Below are 27,965 nucleotides of genomic sequence, written 5' to 3' on the forward strand. Positions count from 1 at the left end.
AGATGTCAAAGGTGCCACTCTCTTTATTCCTATTCAACTCGATACAAGGCACAGGAAAAAAAACCAATCCTATTCTGGTTGGCTAAATGGCTACAAATTGTCAACACAATTTATAGCATTTTTTCCTCATTTATTCATTACACATAAACAAACATTTTAAAGACTTATAAATACATACAAACCAAGTACATTATTCATAAAAAACGGCAAGATTTCCTTTTAAACCTCTTTAAAATATGTACATCTTTGCTAAACCTATCAACACTAAGAGATTAACTTTCTTACCGAGAGAAAATATTTAACGCAATGATGCAGTTCAAAATGGTGTAGTCTTTGACACTACTTTCATGATAAACTGTATTTTGCAATTAAAGAAAATATCAACAAATATTTATGAAAATAATCATTTAAAAATTCAGGTTGGATAAAAAGTGGAAAATAATAATAATCCTCCTAATGTCATACATGTTGACAAAACAATATCAACATGTTATGAAGAAATTGTTTTCCCTATAATTTAATATTTAAAAACTTATTTCATCAAACACACATCATTTTAGCCTATGGACAACATTTGACAAAATAAATGTAATCATTTCCTATAAAACATGTTTTCCTCTGTCTGATTGTGTATACATGAACAGATCCGCAACATCTATACTAAAAGACTGACATCAATGATGTCCAGGAAATAACCAGCTATCAAAGCACAATATTGAAACACACCTCAGAAATGTAAAAAAATATAATTTGTGGGATTTGTACTAATTTGATTGATGAGTTTAAAATACAAGCGTCTCTAATTTCAATATAAGCATCCATGTTTCAAATATAACAGTTCAACTCATTCATACATACTTTATGTCCCTTTATCAAAACAATTGGAAACGGTCACACTTTGGACATTTTTGCCCAGATACTAGCTTCCCCAAATACACAAAACAAATAGATTCAGTAATTATAGCCTTTTCTTTTTGCAAATTCTTCTCTAACAGCATCTCTTTCATCCGGAGGAGGAATTGAAGGTTTAATGCCTCTGAACAATCTTTCCCAGCTTACACGATTCTGTAAAGATCAATAGAAACTATATCATTAAACTGTCATTTACATTGATCATTCTATAAATAAAGGCAACAGTACTAGTATACCGGTATTCAAAGTCAAATCAAATATGAGAAAACAAACTAAAACCGAGGGAAGCACATCAACTATAAGAAGAAAACAATGGAACAAGAACACTGAAGTGCGACAAAAACAAACGCTAACATACATAGAAACGACATCTATGATATATAAATAGTTATCAAAGGTACCAGGATTATAATTTAGTACGCCAGACGCGCGTTTCGTCTACATAAGACTCATCAGTGACGCTCATATCAAAATATTTATAAAGCCAAACAATTACAAAGTTGAAGAGCATTGAGGATAAAGCCTTATAAAATGTAAAAGCACCTGCAACTCATAATCTCCGAAATACGTTTCTTCTTACCTAATGTGGGACCATATTAAAGTAGTTCTAGTCCGAGATTGCTCTGACGTCACGTCCAAACGTATTTTAACCAGACAAGCTGGGCCGTGGGAAATTGTCTGAAAAAACACCCGTTGGACGCCACTCAGAGCAATCTCGAACTAAAAAGTAAAATCACAAAAATACTGAACTTAGAGGAAGATCAATTTGGAAAGTCCATAATCACATGGCAAAATCAAATAACAAAACGCATCAAAAACGAATGGACAAAAACTGTCATATTCCTGACTTGGTACAGGCATTTTCAAATGTAGAAAATGGTGGATTAAACCTGGTTCTATAGCGCTAACCCTCTCACTTTAATGACAGTCTCATCAATTTCCGATATTTTTACATTGATGCGTTAAATAAACAGACACAATAAATATAAAGTAGTTCATTTTAAATGACTGATAGAGATGGGGCTTATAATCTCCATTGATATGAGTAGAGATGTGTTAATACAACTACCTATCAATTATCATTAGTATTAACCCAATCACATACAATGGCATTAACATGAACCATCTGAACCTAAGCAAATGTGTCAAAGCCAAAAGCGTTTGTGTAACGTCCTCTGTTTATAGTAACCATAACCACCTTTACTAGGAACAGAGGCAGATGTGAAATCAACCACTGGTCACAGTTACGGGATCATGTTGACAGGGAACAGTGCGAGAAGTGGAAATTTGGTTTGGATGCATGATTTTATTTTATTAGTTGTTAGTATCATTCAAATATGTACTTGGTGTCATTTTGTTGTTAGGATGTACAAGTACCTGTCAACGTCCATTTTTTTCAGGAATATGACAGTTGTTATCCATTCGTTTGATTTAGTTGTTATCCATTCGTTTGATGTGTTTGAGTTTTTGATTTTGCCATTTGCTTAGGATATTTCCTTTTAGAATTTTCCTTGGAGTTCTTGTATTTTGTCATCTTACTTTTGTTAGATCTATGTATTTCTATTGTATCCATCGGAAGAGTTCAGCTTTTTTCAACTGATTTTATAGTTTGTTTTTATTTTGTACTGTTTCACCACTGTCCCAGGTTAGGGGAAGAATGGGCGCTCGCTAACGTTTTTTACCCCGCCACGTTCAGTATGTGCCTCTGCCGACTCAGAAGCCTGCATTTCAGTGGATGCCTTTTGTTGCTGTGTTACATATTTGTTTTATACATAAATTAGGGCGATGGGTTTTCTCGTTTAAATTGTTTTACATTTGTCATTTCCGGGCCTTTCATAGTCATTTTTGGTCTCTTGTGGAATGTTGTCATATTGGCTATATACCACATCTTCTTTTTTAAATCTACTCACAGTAATGGTAAAGGACAGTGGAAGAAAAGGTAACAACAACTTCTTACATTATTAGAAATCATGGTTGGGTACAATTGGAGAAGTGGGAACAACGCCTACTCATTAATTAACGGGGAACAGTAGATAAGTGGAAACAACAACTGGTACATTTGTAACAGTAATGGATACCATCTTTGCTGGGAAAACAACCTTTACTCGTCGAAATGAATATCACATCGGCTTTGAACAGTTTGAGAGTAAGAGACAACCTCTGGTCACGGCAATAAAAACAAGAGGCTCTCAAGAGCCTCAATCGCTCACCTTAATTCTTTTGGTTAAATCTCTCATCAATGATTATTTTGGCTTTTCAATTTATTTAAATGTTTTTTGGATCGTCCTATTTTCTTCAAAAGCCAAAAAAAATAATCATTTTCTCCTATGTTCTATTTTAGCCATAGGAGCTATGTTTCTTGACATACAAGGAAATAAAATATAAAATTTATACTAGATACTCTGAAACTCATTTAGCCTAAGTTTGGCTGAAATTGATACAGCAGTTTCAAAGGAGAAGATTTTTTAAAGTAAGTCAACATGATGAACAAATTGTGAAAAAAGTCTTTAAAGGGCAATAACTCCTTAAGGGGTCAATTGACAATTTTGGTCAAATTGACTTAATTGAAGATCTTACTTTGCTGAACATTATTGCTGTTTACAGTTTATTTCTATCTATAATTATATTAAAGATAATAAACAAAAACAGCAAAATTTCCTTAAAATTATCAATTCAGGAGCAGCAACCCAACAACAGGTTGTCTGATTCATCTGAAAATTTCAGGGCAGATAGAAATTGACCTGATAAACAATATTACCCAACGTCAGATTTGCTCTAAATGCTTTGGTTTTTGAGTTATAAGCCAAAAACTGCATTTGACCCCTTTGTTCTATTTTTAGCAATGGCGACCATGTTTGTTGATAGATCATAACTTCGGATACAATTTACAAACTAGATATCCTAAGGAACATTCAGTTAAAGTTTGGAAGTATTTGGCCCAGTAGTTTCAGAGGAGAAGATTTTTGTAAAAGATTACTAAGATTTACGAAAAATGGTTAAAAATTGACTATAAAGGGCAATAACTCCTAAAGGGGTCAACTGACCATTTCCGTCATGTTGACTTATTTGCAAATCTTACTTTGCTGAACATTATTGCTGTTTACAGTTTATCTCTATCTATAATAATATTCAAGATAATAACCAAAAACAGCAAAATTTCCTTAAAATTACCAATTCAGGGGCAGCAACCCAACAACAGGTTGTCTGATTCATCTGAAAATTTCAGGGCAGATAGATCTTGACCTGATAAACAATATTACCCCATGTCAGATTTGCTCTAAATGCTTTGGTTTTTGAGTTATAAGCCAAAAACTGCATTTGACCCCTATGTTCTATTTTTAGCAATGGCGACCATGTTTGTTGATAGATCAAAACTTCGGATACAATTTATAAATTAGATACCCTAAGGAACATTCAGTTAAAGTTTGAAAGTATTTGGCCCAGTAGTTTCAGAGGAGAAGATTCTTGAAATAGTTTACGACGACAGACGACGACAGACGACGGACGACAGACGACGGACGACGACGGACGCCAAGTGATGGCATAAGCTCACTTGTCCCTTCGGGACAGGTGAGCTAAAAAAGTCTTGGACAGGAATAGGTGGTAATTGTCCAAAAATATTGGGAGATGAAAAAAAATACTGTGGTATTGTTAATGGGAATCAGCTTGGCTAGAACATAGATTTTGGTTGTCTTTGTTGCTATATGTTTTTGTGTTCATTGTTCTATTCATAATTCAGATAGTAATTTTCCTGGTTCGAATTGTTTTACATTTTGTTATTGTTTGGCCTATTATAGTTTGTAGAGCTGACTATGACGGTATGGGTTTTGCTCATTGTTGAAGGCCGTATGGTGACCTACAGTTAGATTCTATGACATTTGGTCTCTGATGGAGAGTTATAACATTGCAAGCATACCACATTTGCATTTGTTGTATTAATCTACAGTAAGAGAAATCATCTTCGCTGTGAACAGGGGAAGAAGTGGGGACAACGTTTACTCAAAGTTATCGAAATAGCTTTGGCTTGGAACAATGGGAAATGTGCAATAGAAGACAACTTTTGGTCACAGCAACGGAAATCATTTCGGCTTGATACAGTAGGACGATGTTAGAACAACCACTGCTCACATTTATAGAAATCATCTTAGCTTGAAACAGTGGGATATATGGAATCAGCATCTGTTCATAGTAATAGTAATTACCTTGGCTAGAAAGAGAGGGAGTGGCATTAACAACTTATGGACACAACGATAGGAATACTTTTGGACGGGGGTATGTGTAAATTGCTAAACTTTTTCTAATACAGTTTTGGGAATCATCTTAACTAGGAACAGTTAAAGATGTAGAAACAAAATTGCACACAGTATAAATGGACATTACATTGGATTTGGGCAGTGGTTGGTTGGAAAACGATCTCTAGCCGCAATAATAGATATATTTGCTATGGACAGTGGGAGGTGTGAAAAAAAATCTCTGGTCACAGTAATAGATATCAACATTGCTAGGAACAGTGAGGTGTGGAAACAACCACTCTTCATGATAATTAAATTCGCCTTTGCTGGTAAAATGGTGGTGTGGAAACAACCTCTAGTCTCGGCAATAAAAAAAAATCTTGGCCGAGAACCGTTGGAAATGGTGAAACAGTAATTGATATCACGATAACTTTAAACACTGGTAGATGTGGAAACAACAGCTGGTTACAGCAATGGAAATAATCTTGGACGGGAATACAAATGTAGGGGAGGGTAGCGAAATAACTTACAACGTATTGTTCACAAATATAGGGAAGTGAAAAAACCCTCTGGTGCAGGTAATGGAAATAATCTCGGCTAAGATCCGTGGGGTATGTGGAAACAATATCTGGTCAGAGTTTAAAAGCAACTCATATTGGCTTAGAACAGTGGGAGAAGTGGATACAATCGCCAATCTCTGCTCATAGAAATAAAAATCCCTTTGACTAGGAGCAGTGTGAGATGTTTAAACAACCAATGTTGACGGTAATGGAAATTGTCTAGGCTTCTTAATGTGTTATCCAAAGGCCCTAAATATTATGAGTCTTAATCCATCAATCGGAAACATAACTTCAAGATACTAAATTATTCGGTCAAGGAGTATTCCAGGCAAAGACTCCGGCGTATACGCTCTTTCCGAATGGATTAAGACTGTGTGGTCGTTGATCCAAATAAGAATTTCAAAACTGAATTAGTCTATCAATACACATGCTACATCATGTACATTAAATTGCAAATGTAAATGGGGAATGTGTCAAAGAGACAAAAACCCGATCAAATAGCAAAAACAGTCCAATGACACCAATGGGTCTTTGACACATGATTTTATGCTTTCTTACTTTAGGTCGGTGCTTCTCTGCGAGCACACCGGTTTCCTCCCCTTATAAAACTGAACGCAACGAAATAGCACAAAAGTGTTGAAATAAGTGTTTAACACCAATCAATTCACAAACCTGTTTCTAAATCATCAACCTAAGATTCATTGGCAATTCAAAACCGAGCTTCAAAGTTTTATGAAACTACCTATTCTAAAAGCGGCGGGAAAGGGGGACGTGTTTTCAACAAGCAATCAACATTCCAAAGGAAACCAACTGTGTTCCTTTTCTTGTCGACTGTTTCCTTTATTCAAATGAGGCTGACTTTATACAAGAACTTATTTTTACAAAGAATGAAAAGAAGCTAGCAATATCCTGTAACTTTACTTTCAACTTCATATATGCTGTCCTCTCCCTAAATAAGTGTGGTTACTATGTTGAACGCATCTATCCAATAAAACTGAAATCAAAGGATTTAATGGACACAGTTTAGTCTGCATTTGATTACATCTAGAAATTGACAAAGTGAGTCGGTTGAGAACAAAATTTAACGACTAAAGAGATTTCAGCTTCTGAATTGAGAACTTTCAATTTCCATGTAGCAACATCCCAGCAGCGCATCCGTATAGAGAATACATATTTGCCAGTTAAAACGATATCCCATGGCTTGCATTTCCTATTATGATTTCGTTGATAGAGGGTTGCTGTTCACAAGAACGTTTTTTACAAAGTCTTCAAAGTGATAAAGTCGAAAACATCCCTTCGAAAACCTAAAGTACGCCTACTAGATTTGGTTGACTGTTGAGTCATATATGTTCCATAGATGACGATGGATATACAATCGTCGCAACTGTGTAATAATGTCCTCTTCTTCCCTGAATTTGATCTACCTCATTTGACTCATCACGATTTTGTACTTACACGAGGACCACGACCGATGCTACATGTGCAGCAGGTTCTGCTTAAAATACCTTTCCGGAGCAACGGAGATTACTACCGGCTAGAGGTGTTTGTGTTGCTCAGTCTTTAGTTTTTTATAAACATTGTGTTTTGTTTACTGAAGGACACCTACGGGTGTGGGAGTTTCTCGCTACATTGAAGACCCATTGGTGGCCTTCAGCTGTTGTCTGCTCTTTGGTCGGGTTGTTGTCGCTTTGACACATTCCCCATTTCCTTTCTCAATTTTATGTTTTGTTGTTTGTTTTTTTCTTTGTCAAGGCGTTTTTCGACTTTGAGTTTAAATTCCATTTGGAATCTTTCGCCTCACTTTTCGTCTAACAATAATGGAAATCATCCTTGCTGGAAACATTCGGAAAAGTGTTAAAATTCTCTACTCTCAATAATTGATATAATGTTGACATCATCATGGCTTTGAATAGTGAGAGAAATGGAAACAACCTGTTCTCACATAAACGGAGACCTTCTTGGCTGGAATTAGTGGATAATGTCACTGTGGATACATCTTTTCACATAAGCGGAAAACCGTTTTTCTAGGAACATAGGCAGATGTGAAATCAACTTCTACTCACAGTAATGAAAATCATCTTTACAAGGAACATAGGCAGATGTGAAATCAACTTCTACTAAAAAAGTTACAGTAATGGAAATCAGTTTAACAACACAAGGAACAGAGGCAGATGTGAAATCAACCTCTACTCACAGTAACATAAATCGTCTTTACTAGGTACAGGGGCAGACGAGAAAACAACCTCTTCTCACAGTAATGGGAATCATTTTAACAACACAAGGAGCAGTGGCAGATGAAAAACAACCTCTGCTCCCAATAACAGGAAACAACCTCTTCTCACAGAAACAGAAATCATCTTTACTAGGTACAGGGGCAGATGAGAAAACAACCTCTTCTCACAGTAATGGGAATCACTTTAACAACACAAGGAGTAGTGGCAGATGTGAAATCAACCTCTACTCACAGTAACAGAAATCGTCTTTACTAGGTACAGGGTCAGATGAGAAAACAACCTCTTCTCACAGTAATGGAAATCATTTTGGCTTGGAACAGTGGCAGATGTGAAATCGATCAACCTCTATTCTAAGTTAAGTAAATCATTTTGGCTGTGAAAAGTGGCAGAGGTGAAAACAAACTCTATTAACAGTAAAGGAAATCATTTTGGCTGGAAACAGTGGCAGATATGGAAACAACCTATACTCACAGTAAAGGAAATCATCTTGGCTAGGACCAGGGGCAGAAACAACTTCTCCTCACAGTAATGAAAATTATCTTGTCTAGGAATAGTATTGTGTTAATGCTGATAGAGAAACAAGACAAGACTTTGGTTCAACTTATTGTCTCAATGGATTTATTATCAACCAAACATATTAATACACAACTAAACCTCAGTTGTACTCAAATGTGTTATCATTTAAGGGGAATAATTGACCAATGTTCCTCATTAATGTAGCTGATGATACATATTTTTCAAGATCAAGGGATCTCAGTGATAGTTCAAACAAATGTCAGAACCTTTTATTGTTGACTTTACAGTATGGCTTTTGGTTACTTTTTAAAGCTGTATCAGTGTATGATGACATAGATAGATGTGTAAATCCACATCATTTGGACTTGAGTGGATACATGTAGTTGTGTCTTTTGCAATCATACCACATCTCCTCATTTCATATAAGTAACGAAGTGCAATAATTCTTGAAAACAATATAACATGTTAGAATTTGGTTGATAAAAAATCAACTGTACACGTACAATGATCATGATGATGTATATAAGACTGAATAAGCTAAATATTTAATAGACATTTAGTTTAAAACAAAATTGCATAAGTTAACTTAAACAAAACTATTTTGATTAAAATACTTGCCCAAAACTTGGAACAGTTTCTGTAATTTTCAAAATACATTTCACATCTACCTCTATCATAGCCATTATCTTCTAAACATTGATATGACATTTCTTTTTCCTAAAATGCAAAAGATAAGAATATTCACATTTAATTTGACATTTCTATATTATACATATTATAGCAGTCATGAGGCAGATAAAAATCAATATAAAAGTTCAATAATTTGTCTTTAAATTTTCCTAAAAGCGATTTTGATATCTAGACTCTCCTTCTGTTGTGGACCTGTTCAGTAACATTAATTCATTACTCAAAATAGTTAATTTTAGATAAAAAATTCAACCATTCAAAGTGGGGGAGACAGTGATAAAATTCACGGTGCCAATTTTCTTGCACCAGATGCACATTTCGACAATACATGTCTCTTCAGTGATGCTCGTGGCCAAAATATTTGAAATCCAAAGCTTATATAAAAGATGAAGAGCTATAATCCAAAATGTGAAAAAAGTATAGCCAAATCCGTGAAAGGAATCAGAGCTTTGCATGAGGGAGATACATTCCTTAATTTATAATAATTTCTATCATTTTGTAACAGCAAAATTAATAACACAAAAAATCCATTTTTTCATGCCAGTACGGAAGTATTGGCTACTGGGCTGGTGATACCCTCGGGGACTAATAGTCCACCAGCAGAGGCATCGACCCAGTGGAAGTAATGAAATTAACGGTACCAATTTTCTTGCACCAGATGCGCATTTCGACAATACATGTCTCTTCAGTGATGCTCGTGGCCAAAATATTTGAAATCCAAAGCTTATATAAAAGATGAAGAGCTATAATCCAAAGCGTCCAAAAAGTATAGCCAAATTCGTGAAAGGAATCAGAGCTTTGCATGAGGGAGATACATTCCTTAATTTATAATAATTTCTATCATTTTGTAACAGCAAATTTTAATAACACAAAAAATCCGTATTTTCATGCCAGTACCGAAGTTGGCTACTGGGCTGGTGATACCCTCGGGGACTAATAGTCCATCAGCAGAGGCATCGACCCAGTGGTAGTAATAAAATTAACGGTACCAATTTTCTTGCACCAGATGCGCATTTCGACAATACATGTCTCTTCAGTGATGCTCGTGGCCAAAATATTTGAAATCCAAAGCTTATATAAAAGATGAAGAGCTATGATCCAAAACGTCCAAAAAGTATAGCCAAATCCTTGAAAGGAATCAGAGCTTTGCATGAGGATGAAATTCATGGACAAAAAAGAGGCGGAATATTTTCCATATGGTTTTCATCCTTTTTGCCCAAAAACCTAAGCTAACTAGTTTGCATGTTCTTTACAAATTAAAACACCAAAGCTTCATGTGCAATATGTAGTTATTTAAATATAATAAATCATGGAGGTAACATTAAAAACATAAATCAAATAAAAAAGTATGTGTCGTTCTGGTTTTATTAAATATAAAAGGTCACAGCTTAGGGGAAGGGTTGGGATGCCGCTAACATGTTTAACCCCGCCACATCATTTATGTATGTGCCTGTCCCAAGTCAGGAACCTGTAATTCAGTGGTTGTCGTTTGTTTATGTGTTACATATATATTTGTTTTTCGTTCATTTTTTTACATAAATAAGGCCGTTAGTATTCTCGTTTGAATTGTTTTACATTGTCTTAAAGGGGCCTATTATAGCTGACTATGGGGTATGGGCTTTACTCATTGTTGAAGGCCGTACGGTGACCTATAGTTGTTAATGTCTTGTGTTATTTTGGTCTTTTGTGGATAGTTGTCTCATTGGCAATCATACCACATCTTCTTTTTTATATTTGCTCATTGTTAAATCCATACGGTGAACTGTAGTTGTTAATTTCTGTGCCATTTGGTCTCTTGTGGAGAGTTGTCTCATTGGCACATCTTCTTTTGTATAGGTAAATGTAGGTATGGATTAAATTAATTTTTTAATTTTTTTTTAAGAAAGAATGATATTCGCTTATCTTTATCACATTGATTGAAAATATAGTTTTATACATGTAATCTCAATATTGGTTGATCCAAGGTGACCAAACTTCAGAATTTTAATTAGGTGTGACTTCTTTCTGACAGCTAAACAGACAGTAGAAGTGACATGTGACATCTGCATATACATCACTAATATGCAAAGAGTCTAAGACCCATCTGACAAGCAAGTTCTAAATCAGTCATTCAACATGGTATTCATAGTCATATACCTCTTTGACTGCAGCATATTTAAAATGAACATAAAGTGTCCTAATCAGTATTTTATTTTATAGGATGTGCAAAGGATTTCAGAAAACCTCTTCAAACTACATTTTTAAAGTCATACATGTACATGTAACCAGCATAATGCCTTTATTGTTAGAATTTCAAGCATCTTAGACTTTATCTTATCATCAATTTTTTTTGTAGTTCCAAGTTTGAAATTATTCTTTAAATTGCTTGAGAAATTTTCGACATACTCGTCTTGATCTAAGAAGGGACATTTTCATATAAGATCCTATCACAGACTGCTAACAAAGGATGTGTGTCCCTAGCGCAATCAAAGAATACAACTTTACAGGTGAAGATTAAAAAAGAGGGACGAAAGATACCAAAGGGACAGTCAAACTCATAAATCTAAAACAAACTGACAACGCCATGGTTAAAAATGAAAAAGACAAACAAACAACAGCACACACGACACAACATAGAAAACTGAAGAATAAACCCCACCAAAAAACTAGGGGTGATCTCAGGTGCTCCGGAAGGGTAAGCGGATCCTGCTCCACATGCGGCACCCGTCGTGTTGCTTATATGATAACAAATCCGGTAAAAAGTCTAATTTGGTAGGTCACATTCATGAGGGAAGGGGATTGTAGTTACGACGTAAGGAACATATCCGATATCATTTGTGATACGGTTATTCCATAACGGTCAACCAACTCGTGATGGCGTCTGTAAAATTTACGAAGGGATGATTTCAACTTCACCATTTGGAACTCTTGGTTTAATAGCTTCCTTGAGAGCAGCAACCCTCTATCAAGAAAATCATGATAGGAAATGCAAGCACGGGAATATCGTATCAATTAGGAGATATATACCCCGTATGCAGGTGCTGCTGGAATGTTGCTACCGGTACTTAGAAATGGAAAGTTCACAATTGGAAAGCTGAAATCATCTCTTTTGTCGTAAAGTTTTGTTTTCAACCGACCCTCATTGTCAATTTCTAGATGTACATGTAAATCAAGATATGAGGCTGACTTAACTGTATCTGTAGTATCCTTTATCTCTAGCTCGATTGGATAGATGCGTTACACATAGTCACCAAATTTTGAATTATTTAGTGAAAGAACATCATCTATATAGCGAAAAGTAGAGTTAAAGGATAGTGCTAACTTCTTATCTTTCTTCCTAAGAAGTTCCTGCATGAAGTCAGCCTCATAATAATAAAGAAACAAGTCGGCAAGTAGAGGGGCACAGTTTGTTCCCATTGGAATGCCGACAGTCTGTTGAAAAACATGTCCTCCAAACGTAACAAATAATATGTTGTCAATCAAGAAATCAAGCATCTTGATAATATCAGTTTCAGAGAATTTTTTGTTCGAATCAGAGTGATCCTTTACAAAGTAGGATTTATCCCTCCCTATAAAATGATACAATTCAAAATCTTGAAGCCATTACTCAAGATATTTTTTAATTGAGAGAAAATTAAAAGCAAAGTAATGAAAAACTTTCATCACTTTCACTAATCAAACTTGAATGCAAATTAAACAGTTAACCCTCTTGCTGCGGGACACATGTGTCCACACTGGCTGTGCCGTCGGGAAACATCCATGGTTTAACTTATGCAAGCTTCTTACATTACTGTATCTCTTTAAATACACCTTATCGCTATTTGTCCGCCATTAATTAGTAGATATCATACAGGTTCCCGTAAAATTTTGACGTCATAAAACTAAATATCTGACGCCACAATGGAAAAGTGATTGTTGTATGCATCAAAAGTTCAAGCGGCCGGGTCAGCCGGGATTAGCGATAAGGTGTATTAAAAGACCCAGAATTAAACAGTGTAATATCCTTCTTCAATGGGTCCCAAAGGTAACAATTATTATGGTGTGATGTCATCAAATGGTCATATATCAAATGTATATAGTCATTATTGGGCATGTTGGGCATGTAACATTATAGATGTCTAGCTGTTGTATTTTTTGGCCCACAAAATGCAACCTTTAAAAATTATTGGCAGCAAAAGGGTTATTACAGTGGTATTTCGAAAAAGTTTAAAAAGCATTAAACCAAAAATAATGCAAAAATGCTCAACTGGTTAAAATATATGCATAAAAAATACCCAATTCATTCCCCCAAAAAAATCATACAGAAATCCCCAAAAATGTAAACTACATTATATACATTTAAGTAAATATTTCTTGACCATGTTTACAAACCCCTTATTTTTTTGGGCTTTTTTTTACTTGAATTCCATAAATGAGAGTGGTAATGTCAGAGACCTTCATGACGAATAAAAGTTAAAAAAAAAAATGCCAAATGAAATGACTTTAACAATAATTTTAGGTGCATGACGATAAAAAGTGCACTTTCTTTTAGATGATAAAAAAAATCGACTGAGTTTGACGAATCACATTATTTTTTTTCCAATAATGATCATGATGATGGTAAGGATAATTATTTGAGACATATAATGATTCATGATAAGGATATTTGGACGAATTACAGTGAATTTTAACTGATTTGACGCTAACGATCAATTAATGGCTGATGGTAAAGGCATACACATTATCGCTAATCCCAGTTGACTCGGCCGCTTGAACTTTTGACGCATACAACAATCACTTTTCTGTTGTGGTGTCAGATATTTTGTTTTATGACTTTAAAATTTTTACAGGAACATATACATGTATGATATCCAGTCATGGGGGACAAATAGCGATAAGGTGTTTTACTACCTCTTAAATACAGGTTCCAGACACAAAATGTCTTGGCCTCTGTTATCCATGTGAGTGCTCAACTACTGAAAGGGCAATTAGTTAGTTGTCTTACACGATTGCATGGATGTCTTTGTACAGCTTCTAATTTTTCTTTAACCACTCTCTTTCTATTTTCTTCTACAATCTCATTCACCCTCTTCCTCTTTTCTTCGATTGTTTTTTTTCGTCGTTCTTCAACTATCTCGTTCGCACTCTTATGTTTTTGGTCAAAATCATCTGAGGACGTTTCTGGCATATTTTTAGTTATCTTTACTACTGCTTATGTAAATGTCCTTCATTCGGTTGTTTGTTTACATTCTACATGGGCGCTGCCATCTTGGAAAAGTGACGTAATTTTGTGTTGGCGATCCCATAATGCAATGCGATAATGGCCATCATTGGGACAAAACCCTTCTTTGTCTACAAAACAAAAATAGAACGTCAAAGCTTTGGTTAATAAGGGTAAGAATCATATTAAAAAGTCTGTCCTTTGGTTCCTTGAAGCTTAACAGCTTTGAAGGAACGGATAATAATGAAACTAATAACCCGTGCACCCGAAAATGCCTCTGAATGGTTGACCCCTCCCTGGTACCTCCACCGACTGTGTTGCTCGAGAGTGGATTCAAGGTTTCTAAATTATTCTGAATAAAATACTTTGAATTAACAACAAATTATTTCCCATAATCATTGGATTAACGTTTGTCTTGTTTTGTATATTTCAGTCTACAGCTGTTATGGAATTTTCTTTGATGAAATTGGGCTTTGTCAGCATATTGGTCATTAGAACATATCAATCAATATGCTGTGTGGTCTTATGGCCCCTAATAATCATGATTATTTAAAGGGAACACACATTTAATGTAAATGGATAACTTTCAAATAAAAGTTTAAATGATTGCTCAAGATAACATAAAACCAATGAATGCAACTGATCATAAAAGAGAAAGCATATGTATAAAAAGAAAAAAAAAAAGACTTATAATGCATAAATATATAATGCAATTATTCAAAATTATGAAAATAAAAGTTAAATAGTTTTAATAAACTTAGAGGGTAGAAATGGGGTATTGGAATACATGTAGGGAATATTTAATGATTTTTTTCATGAATTGGAATTAACATACACCATGTACAAATGTACAAACTAAATCAAATGAACAATTTGTTTTTAATAATGTGCAAATTAAGTATTTGCCAGAATATTCATTTGTAGAATGTGGGCAGTATTTGGAAGAAGATGATTTTTTACCAGTACTTGGTCATGCTGGTTTCAATTTCTTGAACAGACTGAAATTCTTTCATTGTAAACAAATTCCAAAAAAAATAAATGCTTAATTTGCTTGTGATATAAATCATACATAGAATAAAAGAAGTTTATGTTAAAACACTCTTCATTTTTTTTTTATTCACTGATTCCGACACGATGTATACAGTATAGCTGAAGTGAAGTGAACAAAAGAAATTTTACGTACCGTTACTTATTCAACTATATATTTCAAATTATAACAAAGTAACAGATTAAATGATGGAGCTAATTCGTTAAACATTAAGGGAAATTCATACCTCTGATATGAATTTAGAAATTAAAAAAAAACAGTAAGAAGTTTTACATCATATATCTGAAGATTATATGCATATGTACAACTTTGGTATTTTTTCAACTCAAAATTTTTGCCACAGTAAAATGTAATTTACGTATCTTCCTTAATCCGTATCTCAATTTTTTTTTTGAAAAGTACAAAAATCTCATATTTTATAGAATTTAATGAAATTTTACTAAAAAAAATTATTTTTACACTATTAAACATGACTATACTGATCATGCTGATTTTTGTGGTCTATTTTTACACAATTTATTTTTCATTTTTAAATAATAGATAAAGTGAAAACTTCATAAGATAGGGCAAAGCAACTAGAAATCAAAATGACAAGATGGTCAGTCTCTCTTTATAAGAGTTATTGCCCTTGAATGTGAAAATTTCCAATTTTTTGCCCTCTTTTTCAGAAATAGTCTTATTGCATTCAACCTAATACAGCAGGTTTATGCAACAATGATGCATGAACTTGGTTTAGATAAGATACACATGTTATTAACATGATTACGAAAAATTATGCTTATTTATACATGTTCAATGTACACTGGGTTCTCAGTAGAATTAACAATAAATTGTTGTTAGTTTTTGATAATAGATATCTAGGGAACTTAAAATAAACAAGCAGTAGTTGCAGAAGTGAATTTTATTGCTTTATTGTTTTAATTTGACAATTACATGATCAGTTTTTCTGCTTTAATACAGTACACATGGTAAATATTAATCAGTAGCTAGGTTATATATATATATATATATATATACAACTCGTCTAAACATCAACCCAACAATGTTAGATCTGTAAATTTGCTTTCGCAAATTTTTGGTTCTTCCCTCGCCGGGATTCGAACCCATGCTACTGTGATATCGTGACACCAAATCGCCTGCACTGCAGCCGTCCCGCTAGACCACACGACCATATATATATATATACAGTTCTATATCATATGATCACATTGTTGTTGTACATGCATACACATGTCCTGTATATTAATAAGCACATTGTGTTGGCTGGAAATCCTTATATATATATGTACATATCATATTGTTTTTTTCTTTCATTTTAGTGTCTACAAATAGGATTGGCTAACTAGCCATGTCATCCCACAAACAAGATGAGTTGTGTAAGTAAAACATACAAATAGGATTGGCTAATTAGCCATGTCATCCCACAAACAAGATGAGTTGTGTAAGTAAAAAAAAAATATGAAGCAGCACATGTACATTTGTACATGAAATGGACTTGAGAGTTGAGAAGTAGAATATATCTAAATAAAAAAAAACAGCCCAACCCTAAAACAGATATTTTTTTTATCATGATACAATCATCCCACAACTTGCCAACAATTTTCAAATTTTATTTAAAAAAATCTATTTTGAGAAGCTAGGTACAATATAGGTATTGATTAATCTACTGATATAGATTTTTATTCAGCTATTCTATCATGTACAATGACTTGAGTATGACATTTTTTTTTTTTTAAATATTTCATGATTTAGAAAAATACTTATCTAAACATTACACTATCATGACTATAGTAATACACCTTTAGAAGAAGAGGTTTTATCACATGGAGCATATAGTACAAAATAAGACATTAATTATTATAAGAGAATAACAAAAATAATCAACAATAGTCCAGTATACATGTATGACTAGTATATGATCAATCTGAAAGTTTCTCTATTCATTAAAATATCCATGCATTATATGTTTAAGGACTAATGCAGTTACAATAAGACAAGGTAAAGAGAAGTTGTTTATACTTATTTCCTTTTTTGAACAGGGTGCCATGACTGTGGGAAGAGTGTACCAGGTATATGTAAGAAACATGGTGGTTTTACACAAGTTTTTGATAATGCCATACCCTCAAGGGCAAGACTAACATGCCCAGCTGGTCTTGTTATTAAGCAGGTTAAGACAGAAGATGGTAAAACATGTAAGTATATCATTGTTATTGTGCGTGAAAAGATACACCTAAAAGTAACCATCGTAACTATTAAATTAATAACACAATTCAGTGAAAATTTTGTTTTGTATTTACAGTTACAAGGAACCGACAGGAAATTGAATAAATTTGTCACCTTTATAAATTTTAATGTTGTGGTAGGATTGCCAATGAGAAAAGAGCTGTCAACCAGAGACTAAACAATGAAAAGACACTAGCAGATACAGGTCACTGTCTGAAAGTAGTTCTGTAAATTGTTTGTGGTTTTTGTTGCTAATACGGGGAACATCTGGTAAATAAAAAAAGTTCATACATAGATTTGACTGCATTGATACATATTGATGAACTTTTGTTTTGATTAATTTTTCATTTCAATACTTTTGTTTTACAGCTTATGGTATCTTTGCTAAAAGAATAATACAATGCAGATCCCAGTTTGGACCTCTTTATGGACAAGTTAAATCTACAGAAAAACATTCTCCAAAGGAAGAGACTACAGATGTTAGTGGAGATGAAAAACCACCAAAGGAAACCACTGAGGAAGGAGCACCTAGTGTTCAACTTATTGAGCCGGCAATAACTAACCAAATTCCACAAAATATTCCTCCAAATTCTCAGCAACATGAAGCTGACATTCAAAGACAATTAAGCATTGAAACCCAGCAACAACAACAACAACATATTAACAGTTCTGAAATGATCCCACACAATGACGATGGACATTTACTGTTACAAAACATTGATGGGTTTGATACTGGTAATATGCAACAACAGTTAGTATCTCAGCAATATTCACAACAAAACAACAATACTTTTACACTTCAACATCCGAACATTGATAAGGCTACACAGATAATGAATATCCAGAACTGTTTACATGCTGGTCCTTACGGTGATGCCGGACTACAACATCTAGCTGGTGGCTATACTCCACAGCAGGCGTTAGACATAGTGACAACGTTGTCTGGAGATACAGCTGCCAGTCAGTTTGAACAGCCACAACTGTCACAAGACCTTACATTACAAGCTTCTATTGAGGCTGGAATAACACCAGCTGATAGTTACGTCAATGAGGGATTAACAGAAACACAGCTCTTAGAGCATCAGATAGCTGTAGCCACACAGGAACTTCAGAATATGACTTCTGATCAACCTACCTTACCACCAAGTAGTATGTCTCTCTCTTCACTGGAGAATACTACTCTACCTTCAACTGATCACATGCAACATAATACTACTGAGTCGTTACAACAAAATGCTGTGCTTGCCTCAACTGAACCTTTGCCTACAGAACTGACTAGTGAAGCAGAACAACGGCCACAAACTAATGCCACTGATGAGCCAGTTGCCACAGAAGTTACAGAACAGACAAGTGAAAAGGAAAAAGAAACAGAAGAAAAAGAACTAGATTATACCTATGAGATTAAGGTTGGATTTTAAAACTTGCATTTTTCTTTGTAAACAATTATGAATCATCACTGATGAAACAATGGTGCTTAGACTCTCTTTTGTTTAGATTTATATATTAAAATTGTGCTGTCTACTACAAATTTATGTACATCTTAAACTAGGAATGAGGCCATATAGAAAAACATAAGAAAAAAATGTGTAACAGTTTACAAAAACTAATATGTTAAACAGCAGCAAACGACAACCACTCATCATCAATTAAATATTAAGGGGGCTCCTGGGTATAAATAATTTTTTTTTTCTAATATAGGATTTCGCTATATTTTTTCATGAATGAACTTTATCATATACTTAAAAGAAAAATGAAATAAAAAAATGGGGTCACCGTTCATATAAGCTAAAATCTGCCTCTGGAAGAAGCATACATTTTTGTTAATGTCCTTTTTTTCTGTTGAACTAATAGAAGAAAAAGAGGAAATATCGAAATAAAAAAATAACCTAATATAAGAAATCGCTTAAATTTTACAATTATTTAGTTTATGTACAGCTTATTTGAAAACAATAATAAAAAATATAGGTCACCGATGAGTTAAAAAAGATATTTCAAATTTAAGGCCAAAAAATGGCATTTTTGCACCAAAGGGAGATAATTTGGAGCTTTTTCAATTTTTAAAGTCATCTGGGGCCAAACCAAATCATTTTTTTGGGTTGTTTTTTGTACCATATCATAAAGTAACAACTAATAGTGTAATAAATAAAATTTGTAATGAAAAAATAGAGGTTTAATTTTTTGCTAAAATTTTTGTACCCACGAGCCACCTTAAATTGTAATGTTAATCCAGAAAAAGAGCTTCAAAAATTTTTATAAAGTGTTAAGTTGATTAACAAATATGATTTAATTATATCATCATGATGATGACATGCAGGAATTTGTAGTGATAAAAGTTTTGTTAATGTTGTTGAGCAACATAAGTTTTTCAGTTGAAATTAACCAAATTTCCTATCAATTACAGATATTTAAGGATGATGGCTATGTTGACAATATTGATATCTCTGATGAAGATAAATGTAACTGGATGATGTTTGTTAGACCAGCCAGAAATACAGCAGAACAAAATGTTGTTGTCTATCAACAAGATGAGCATATCTTCTTTGTTTCTATAAAGGTTGGTACATGCAAATTTTTTTACTGAATTCAAATATATATATAAAAATATTTTTAGTTTTCCTGTCCCTGAAGGGCTATTTGAGATTACAGTACACACCTAAAGTTCTTATTCTCAACATGCATACCAAAAACTCCACCAACTCTCCCATATCTATGCAGAATATTTAACAATGAAAACAAAACTATGGCCATTCACAGATTTTACATCGTGACTACATGCATCCTGCAACAGAGGGTTGTAATATACAATGGTAGAGAAACTTTCAAGGGAAAAACCACTCACTCAACTTGTTTTGTTTGTCTTAATTAATTTAAGTGCCACTAATTGACTACATCATACATGTAAGTTAAGCTTGTGTCATTGCATTTTGCAACAAACATTCATACTACATGTACATACAGGTGTCTTTTTCATACACAGGTGTTAAACAAATTAAAATTTTGAAAAAAGCAGTACATCATGATGTTCCAGGGCACAAGGAGTATGGTATATATTTGAACTTTTGGGAATATTTCTCTGTGATTTAATAGATATGTGAAATAAAATTTCAGTATTTTAAGTTCTAAATATTGAATTTTTCTTTGACACAGCCAATTCCTTCTAACACTGAGATAAAAGTTTGGTATTCTGCGGAATATGCTGAGATGATGGACAAACCACTTTTGCCTGATCCAGAACCTATCGTCACAGAGACACCTGACCAGGAAGCTACAGGTAAAGTTGGCCAATAGTAATCTCTACCTAGTTACTAGATAGTAGTTCTTGGTATGTAGTTTATAATCAATCAGTCCTGAAGAACTAGTCTGTTAGTTTATGCTTCAATACTTTATATTGGATTACAACTATTAATCAAACACTACAAAAGGGAATGCACCAGGGATCTCCATGGCCTGTTTAACGATGGCGCCCCGCCATGGGGCGCCATCGTTCAAATGTCTTGCGCCATCGTCAAATGACTCGCCCCATCGTTAAATTGTCTTGCGCCATCGTTAAATTGTCTTCCGCCATCTTTCAAAACTTCATCTTTTTTTGTAGCCCGACGCCATTTTTTTAATCAATTATAATCAAATGCATGTAATTGCATAACCCTTAGGCTTTTTATGTTATAATCCAACACAGTTCTAACGCCTGAGGGATATCCGGATTAAGATCGCTAATCACTTGTACCTGAGCTTGTACAGGTAGATCAACAAACCAGACAGGAGAATACTATCTAAGGATAGACGATCCATTTGTCGAATTAATCAACTAAGTTTCAGCAAATGATTATGATAATTGAGATTAAATAAATAAATTAATAATCAAGTAACAAAGAAAACAGTTTAACAAGTCGAACACGTGCTTTATTTTGACTTACGCAATCAACATCCCCCTTTTTTAAGAAGTACAAAATAAGACGCAAAACAGTAAATATTATTTCATCGCAAATAACTCGAGTACTGCTGTAACGATAATTTAGAATCACTTTAAAAGTTTAAAAGTAAAAACTTATAAATATTTCCTGTAAAGAAATATCGTATCGTAATTTCGAATTCATTTCGTATATTACAATCAAATTGATACATCCGCGTTTCCGGTTTCTATTCAGACTCGAAAGATGCATGTTGCACAGCATCAATTTGTCAGATAAAGTCATTAAAAACTTTTTCATTTGCTTTACAAATCTCTTTAACCTTTTACACAACCCGTACGAATCTTTTTGTTGTTGCTGCAAATCAGTCATACCGGTAATGGGTTCTGAATTTGACAGTGTCCATGAAAAATAATCTCCACATCATATGATTTTTAACCCCCATAACAATTACCAAAAATACAAGGAATCTACATGGGGACCTTCATGACAGCTTTTGGTCATTCTCGATTAAGGGGGAACCATGAAGACTTGGCATTTGAATGGTTAAAAACGGCAATAAATGAACATACTGATACTTCTAATTCTATAATGAAAATTCAAATAAATATAATTTAAATAAGCAATGAATTAGCATGTTCACCATTCCTTGTATGGAGGGATAAAATACTTCCGATCGTGCTACACTGTACAGCGTAGACACGGTTTGTAATGGTTAAAGTTCCTCCATGGTTCAATTTTCATCCATGGAAATCCCTGATGCACATATTATGAGTAGAAGATTCATATTGATTTTGAGGTAATTTTTTCAATGTGAAGGTCATAGTTACTAAAATAGACTGAAATCACCAGTGATTTCTGGGTTGAAAATAGAATGCTACAGATGATATTTTAAGTTTACTTGAACATAAGGTCACGTATAATGAGATGCAAATTTCTATTGATTTTGAGGTCACCACATCAAAAGTCATTATACATTTGTGTGGAAAAGAGGTTGCCAGATATTAAATCAAAGATTTCATTTGGAATTGCAACCTAACTTGGATATTTAATTATATATGCAATCAAAATAAAAAGAACCACAGAAAAAGATCATGAATATCTATACTTCCTTAGTAAACTAAAAAAAAACACACTTGTCAACATCGTCAAAATATAACATACATGAATTTAAAGTAAAGATGAAAGATTAAACCTCAAGATACATCCTTGAAAAATGATTAACTCCAGTTGTTGCATCACATTTAGACCACATTTGTTTAGTAAGGCACAAAATACTTCAGATAGTTTAAAATGAATAAGGTACATGTGTTAAAGTATTGATATCTTTGTTAACAGAAAACATTTTTACATTAAAGGTGTAGCTGCGAAGTGGGTGTGTTCCGTCTGCTATGATGGTTTCAGTGCTTTTGCTGACTTAGAAGCCCACTTGTGTCCAGGACTTCCACCCGACAGTCGTAGATTGAGGGGGAGACCCAGGAAAGGAAGGCCAAGAAAGTATATCAAACCGTCCAAAACTTGGAGAGCTAGACTGGAAAAGTCAAGAATGTTAAAAGCTAAGGTTGTAGATCCTTCACAGTCTCAGCCTCTTCCACCAAGACGGAGAGGGAGACCTCCTAAAAACAAACGACCAGCCTTAGATATTCCCCCACCCCTACAAGTGGAGGAGACACCTGATGATCAGGTTCTAGATGGAGAACCAGAAGATAAGGCCTACATGGAACAAGTAATGGATGATGATGAAGACGAGGAGAAGACTACTACAGAAATGTTAGATGAAATATTAGGAGCAGACGAAGATTATCCTGAACCTATGCCACGAAGGCGTGGTCGTAAAAAGGGAAGAATTCCCCGTGGACCAAGAGCATCTAGGCGGGAACCAATGCAATGTCCCCATTGCACAGAAACATTTACAAAAGAAGCTTTGTTTGTAATTCATGTGTCCGACCATACTGGAGTCAAACCATTTATTTGTGAAGTAGCTGAATGTTCTAAAGGATTTATGTCTAAATTTAAATTAGAAAGACATCGCTTGATTCATACATGTCCCCGTCATCACAAGTGTCCTTATTGTGACAAGTCATTCAATCGTAAAGATCACCTGAAAAATCACATGATTACTCATGACCCAAATAAGAAAAGATGGGTGTGTGAAGAGTGTGGCAAGGAATATTCTTACAACTTTTCCTACAGAACTCACAAGGCATTTCACGATGCTGATGCAGGAAGGTCTACGGAGTGTGGAATCTGTCACAAGCAGCACGAGACTAGGGAAGAACTATTGTATCATTTGAAAGTACACAGTGGTGCCCGTTCAGTGAAAAACTGTACAGAAAAAATACATGCTTGCCCCGAATGCGGAAAGAAGTTTTATACGAGGAAAGATGTGAGAAGACACATGATTACACATACAAAGAAAAAAGACTTCTTATGTCAATACTGTCCACAAAGATTTGGACGTAAGGATCACCTGACTCGTCATTTGAGATCCTCACATAGCGGTGACAATGCTAATAAACCTCCTAGAGCTCCTAGAGGTGAGAGGAAAGAAAAACTGAAGGAGTATGAAAAAGTTAGTGCTGCAGTGTTTCAAGCTCTTAATATTCCTAGAGAAGATCCAACAGTGCTGGTCACATCACAACCAAACATTAACAGCATTTATCATACCATGCAAACAGCTGACGGACGTGAATTAGCCGTTCCCATTCAATTGTATGAAAATAATGCTCAGTCGGTAATTAATATGTCAAATATGCAGAATATTCATCAACAACAACATATACCTGCTCAAATGCAAAGTATGCAGGTTACTTCAATTGGATCACAGATGCAGCTAACAGATCAGAGATACATAGATGTCAGTGGGGGTGCCATACGTCACCAACAGCAAGGTATGGATCCTAACGCTCAAACTAACGAGTACCGACAACATCAGGTGCAGACACATGGCACAATGTATCTGACAAACCAACAGCAACCGGCACAACAACAAATCATAAACAAAGATGTTAATTTAGATATGATAAGAACAAATGGTGTCATACCGGCTGAATACCAAGTGAACCGTGACCAGACCAATCGACCAACCGTTGTGCAGACAAATGATAATAGACAGCAGTCTCAGACATTTTCCACACTATTAGGATACATGGAGACTTTAAGATTTTTAGAGAATCTACCGACCACTGCACAAGGTGGTGTTATAGCTCAGATAGAAGGGGGACCTCCTACAATGGTTCCTATACAGTCATCAGCATATGCAGGTAATGCCCCACTTAATATGAGCCATCAAAATGAAATGCAAAAACGTATACAGATACCTGTGTCTCAACAGATTATTCAACAGCAGCAACAACAGCAACAGCAACAACATACTTATCAACCACAGACATAAATCATTATCAGTGTCATGACATCAAATTATGGTTATGATTTATATGTGTAGAACTCATTGTTTAATGATTTAAATGTCTCGATTTAAAGGTTATGATTTTCCATGATGTTGGAGAATTTTAATAATATTTTTTGTTTTGTTTGCCAATTATTTAAGATATCAGAGAGAGTCGTTTAACTTTTGCAGTTTCACTTTTATATGATTTCATTATATTTTACTCAAATTTTTTTTTCTTCTTCTGAAAATGTCAGTAAATGAAAAATTTATAACTTTTATATACAGAAATTCAATTTGTATTCAGATGTTTTAAGAGATAAATTCCAAATTAGGTCAACAGTTGCCATTTTATATTATTTTAAATGATTTTAGTCAGCATTTTGTTTCTAAAATTGTTAGTGCCTTAAAACCAAATGTTTTGTTGGAAGAATTTTTTTATATTGGTTTTCACTTTATATACAGAAAGTAATCATTTATTTTTTTTACATGCAAACATCACAACATTGTCACAGTTGAATATGAAGTCATTAAATATTATAAATGTTCAATTATTATTGTATATTCGTTTAATTGATATTTGATATTTTAACTGAAATCATACATGATTTACTAACTTTCTTGCAAGTGTTCATTGCTATTTTAATTTGATCAGAAACTGTTTTAAAATATATCACATTTTGAAGAAAATCTTAATTTGAAATTAGGGTCAATCTCAAAGTTGTTAAGGTTGAGTCTTCTGATGTTTCTTAAACATGCAACATGACTTGAGAAATATCAATTATTTTAAGCTTAGGTAAAAAATCAAATTTAACTTGATTGTATTAAAGAAAATTAGTGAACACATGTATCATAATTTGTGTGAGGTTATATTTTTCATATACAACATGTACAAGTAACTAATGACAATTTATCCCTGTTAGCTCACTCATCAGCATGGCTGTAGTTGATATTGGACTGTATCCCTGTGCTTTTACTCAGCTGCAAGGTTGTGGTTGGTATGTGACTGTTTGTTCACATTTTTTTTAAACGAATCATCATTTGCATTGTAAAGTCTATTCAAATCAAATTATTTATTGCCATTTCAAAGATTTTGATGGATATTCAAGATGGTATAAACTAGATTAAGTGGTTGGGTTTTTAATCTAAACAAAATACCGGACCATTGTTTAATACCACTTCACAATGAAATGTACAGTTATTATATTAACATTAAATATTTGTGCCATAAAGAGGTGATCATTCATCATATATATTCATTGAAAATCAGTCCTTAAATTTAGACTAATCCTCCTCCTTTTTTATCCACTTGTGTCAAACAGTATATACTTCAAAGCTATGTACAAATTGCAATTTTCCATTTATGTGTTTATTTTGTAGTAAATCAATGAAAATACATGTACAAAATTATCTTTTTGAATCGAGAAAATTGTCAACTTACTACTGCTGACTTTTGTTGATTTTTGTTTTGGTCTGAAACTTTGAATTATTTAATCTGAGTATGTGTTGTTAACAATGTATCAGTTTAAGAGGAAACACTTATAATAAGTCAATGACGTTGGTGGGTATGCAGCTTTATTGACATTGTCTCATCTCATTTCCATTGAGAATATATTGCCTTGAAACTTCAGCATGTTCAGTCACATTTCATTGACTTTGTTAATTATCTTTTAGTACATGTATGCAAATTTATTTCAACATTTGCATGGTATCAAAACTAAACAGAAATGAGACCTAATATATATGTCAACATTTTATTTAAGGTAAATAGGGCTTCTAATCTAATTGCATAAAACATTTTTTGTAATTTACAAAATAAAAAACTCAGATTTGTAAAGAAACAGTTATTGCCATATGATTTTTCAGTTTGGACTAAGGGTTAAGATGTTGTAACTGTAAAGACACTGCTGTTAGCAAATGGTTAGAGGCTGCATTTTGTCCTCTAAATATTTTTGCTATTTTTGTTTCTGGGTTGCTATCTCATTAACATTTACATCGGGTCTCCTTTCTGTTAGTATACAAATTTATAAATTTAAATTAACTTGATTTGTTTTGGCATTTATCCAGACTCCTAAACCATTTCAGAGTTTATGGAACAACAATGATTTCGAATTTCATTTCAAATGTTTTTTTGACAAGTTTGATGCAAAATTTGATTTTGAAAAGGTGACAGTTTATTAGAGGTTTTTTTTAAAAAGTTTATTCATAAATATTCAACTGACATATTTTACCATGTACCTCTTGAACATAAAAAAATAATTAAGCATGATATTCCTCCATTTCTATTTAGGTAAATGTTTTTGACTGGATTTTTTTGTAAATTTGCCATAGTTATAATGTAATTCTCGTCACATCATGAAAAAGATGGAAAGTTTGGTAAAGATTTTTGTCAGACTATCTGGTGATGGTTATACATGGCTGCTTTGTATGATATATACCTGGGGCATAGGTGCTTTAATACATCTCTCATTCAAACATTGTTATAGGCAACATTAACATCCTCGTCCTTTTCAAAGGATTTTAAATGGGTCACATCTTTTTATATCGAACTAATTATGATATTTTTTTTTCAATTTCTCAAGTCAGTTGTAAAAAAAGATTCCTTAAGAAGTGTTGTATAAAAAATTAAATAAAGGGCAATATATGATTGATAAGACATCATTAATAAAGCATAGGATACATCAATTTTATATAGGTTGTTTTTTGTTTGAAATGTTTGTTATTGATAACCTGGTATTCTGTATAAATAAAAACTGTTCTCTTTTGACTCCTATACTTATAATGCTTGAATGAAATTGTTACTGTGTACAAAAAATGTAGATAATGTAGACAATATTGTGTTTGCATTTAAAGTTACATATTATTAGAATGTATTAAATGTGAATATCAGATTTTATTGTGAAATAACAGCTTTAAATTATGTATGAGATTTGATAATTAAGACTTTTTAAAAGAAAATATTCATCTTATCTTGTTAGATGTCATCATCTTTAGTCATGCTTGAAAAGAAAAATAAAAACTGGAGTAAATTCTTGTGTTTAATAATTGTTTTACATATACATGGATGTTATGCATGGG

At 33.6% G+C, this 27,965-nt stretch overlaps 2 protein-coding genes across 4 annotated transcripts; one reads left to right on the top strand and one right to left on the bottom strand.

Annotated features, from left to right (window-relative positions):
* Nucleotides 1-109: 109 nt before the first annotated feature.
* Nucleotides 110-14,395, bottom strand: LOC139521793 (coiled-coil-helix-coiled-coil-helix domain-containing protein 7-like). Its single transcript, XM_071315427.1, has 3 exons — nucleotides 14,105-14,395; nucleotides 9,073-9,171; nucleotides 110-1,065 (listed from the first exon to the last, which is right to left on the bottom strand). Exons 1-3 carry the CDS (start codon nucleotides 14,285-14,287, stop codon nucleotides 952-954), a joined length of 396 nt encoding a protein of 131 aa, XP_071171528.1. The 5' UTR covers nucleotides 14,288-14,395; the 3' UTR covers nucleotides 110-951.
* Nucleotides 14,379-27,916, top strand: LOC139521759 (uncharacterized). 3 transcript variants are annotated; one of them, XM_071315346.1, is made up of 7 exons: nucleotides 14,379-14,493; nucleotides 16,688-16,744; nucleotides 17,408-17,560; nucleotides 17,961-18,997; nucleotides 19,993-20,145; nucleotides 20,739-20,862; nucleotides 22,858-27,916. In XM_071315346.1, exons 2-7 carry the CDS (start codon nucleotides 16,717-16,719, stop codon nucleotides 24,891-24,893), a joined length of 3,531 nt encoding a protein of 1,176 aa, XP_071171447.1. In that variant the 5' UTR covers nucleotides 14,379-14,493; nucleotides 16,688-16,716; the 3' UTR covers nucleotides 24,894-27,916. The 3 variants fall into 3 exon arrangements, with proteins under 3 accessions (XP_071171447.1, XP_071171464.1, XP_071171454.1); XM_071315363.1 differs by having other exon boundaries at nucleotides 14,404-14,493; nucleotides 16,688-16,809; XM_071315353.1 differs by lacking the exon at nucleotides 14,379-14,493 and adding an exon at nucleotides 14,637-14,658.
* Nucleotides 27,917-27,965: the final 49 nt, after the last annotated feature.

This window comes from Mytilus edulis, chromosome 1 (genome assembly GCF_963676685.1).
Source record: "Mytilus edulis chromosome 1, xbMytEdul2.2, whole genome shotgun sequence".
Taxonomy (NCBI): domain Eukaryota; kingdom Metazoa; phylum Mollusca; class Bivalvia; order Mytilida; family Mytilidae; genus Mytilus; species Mytilus edulis.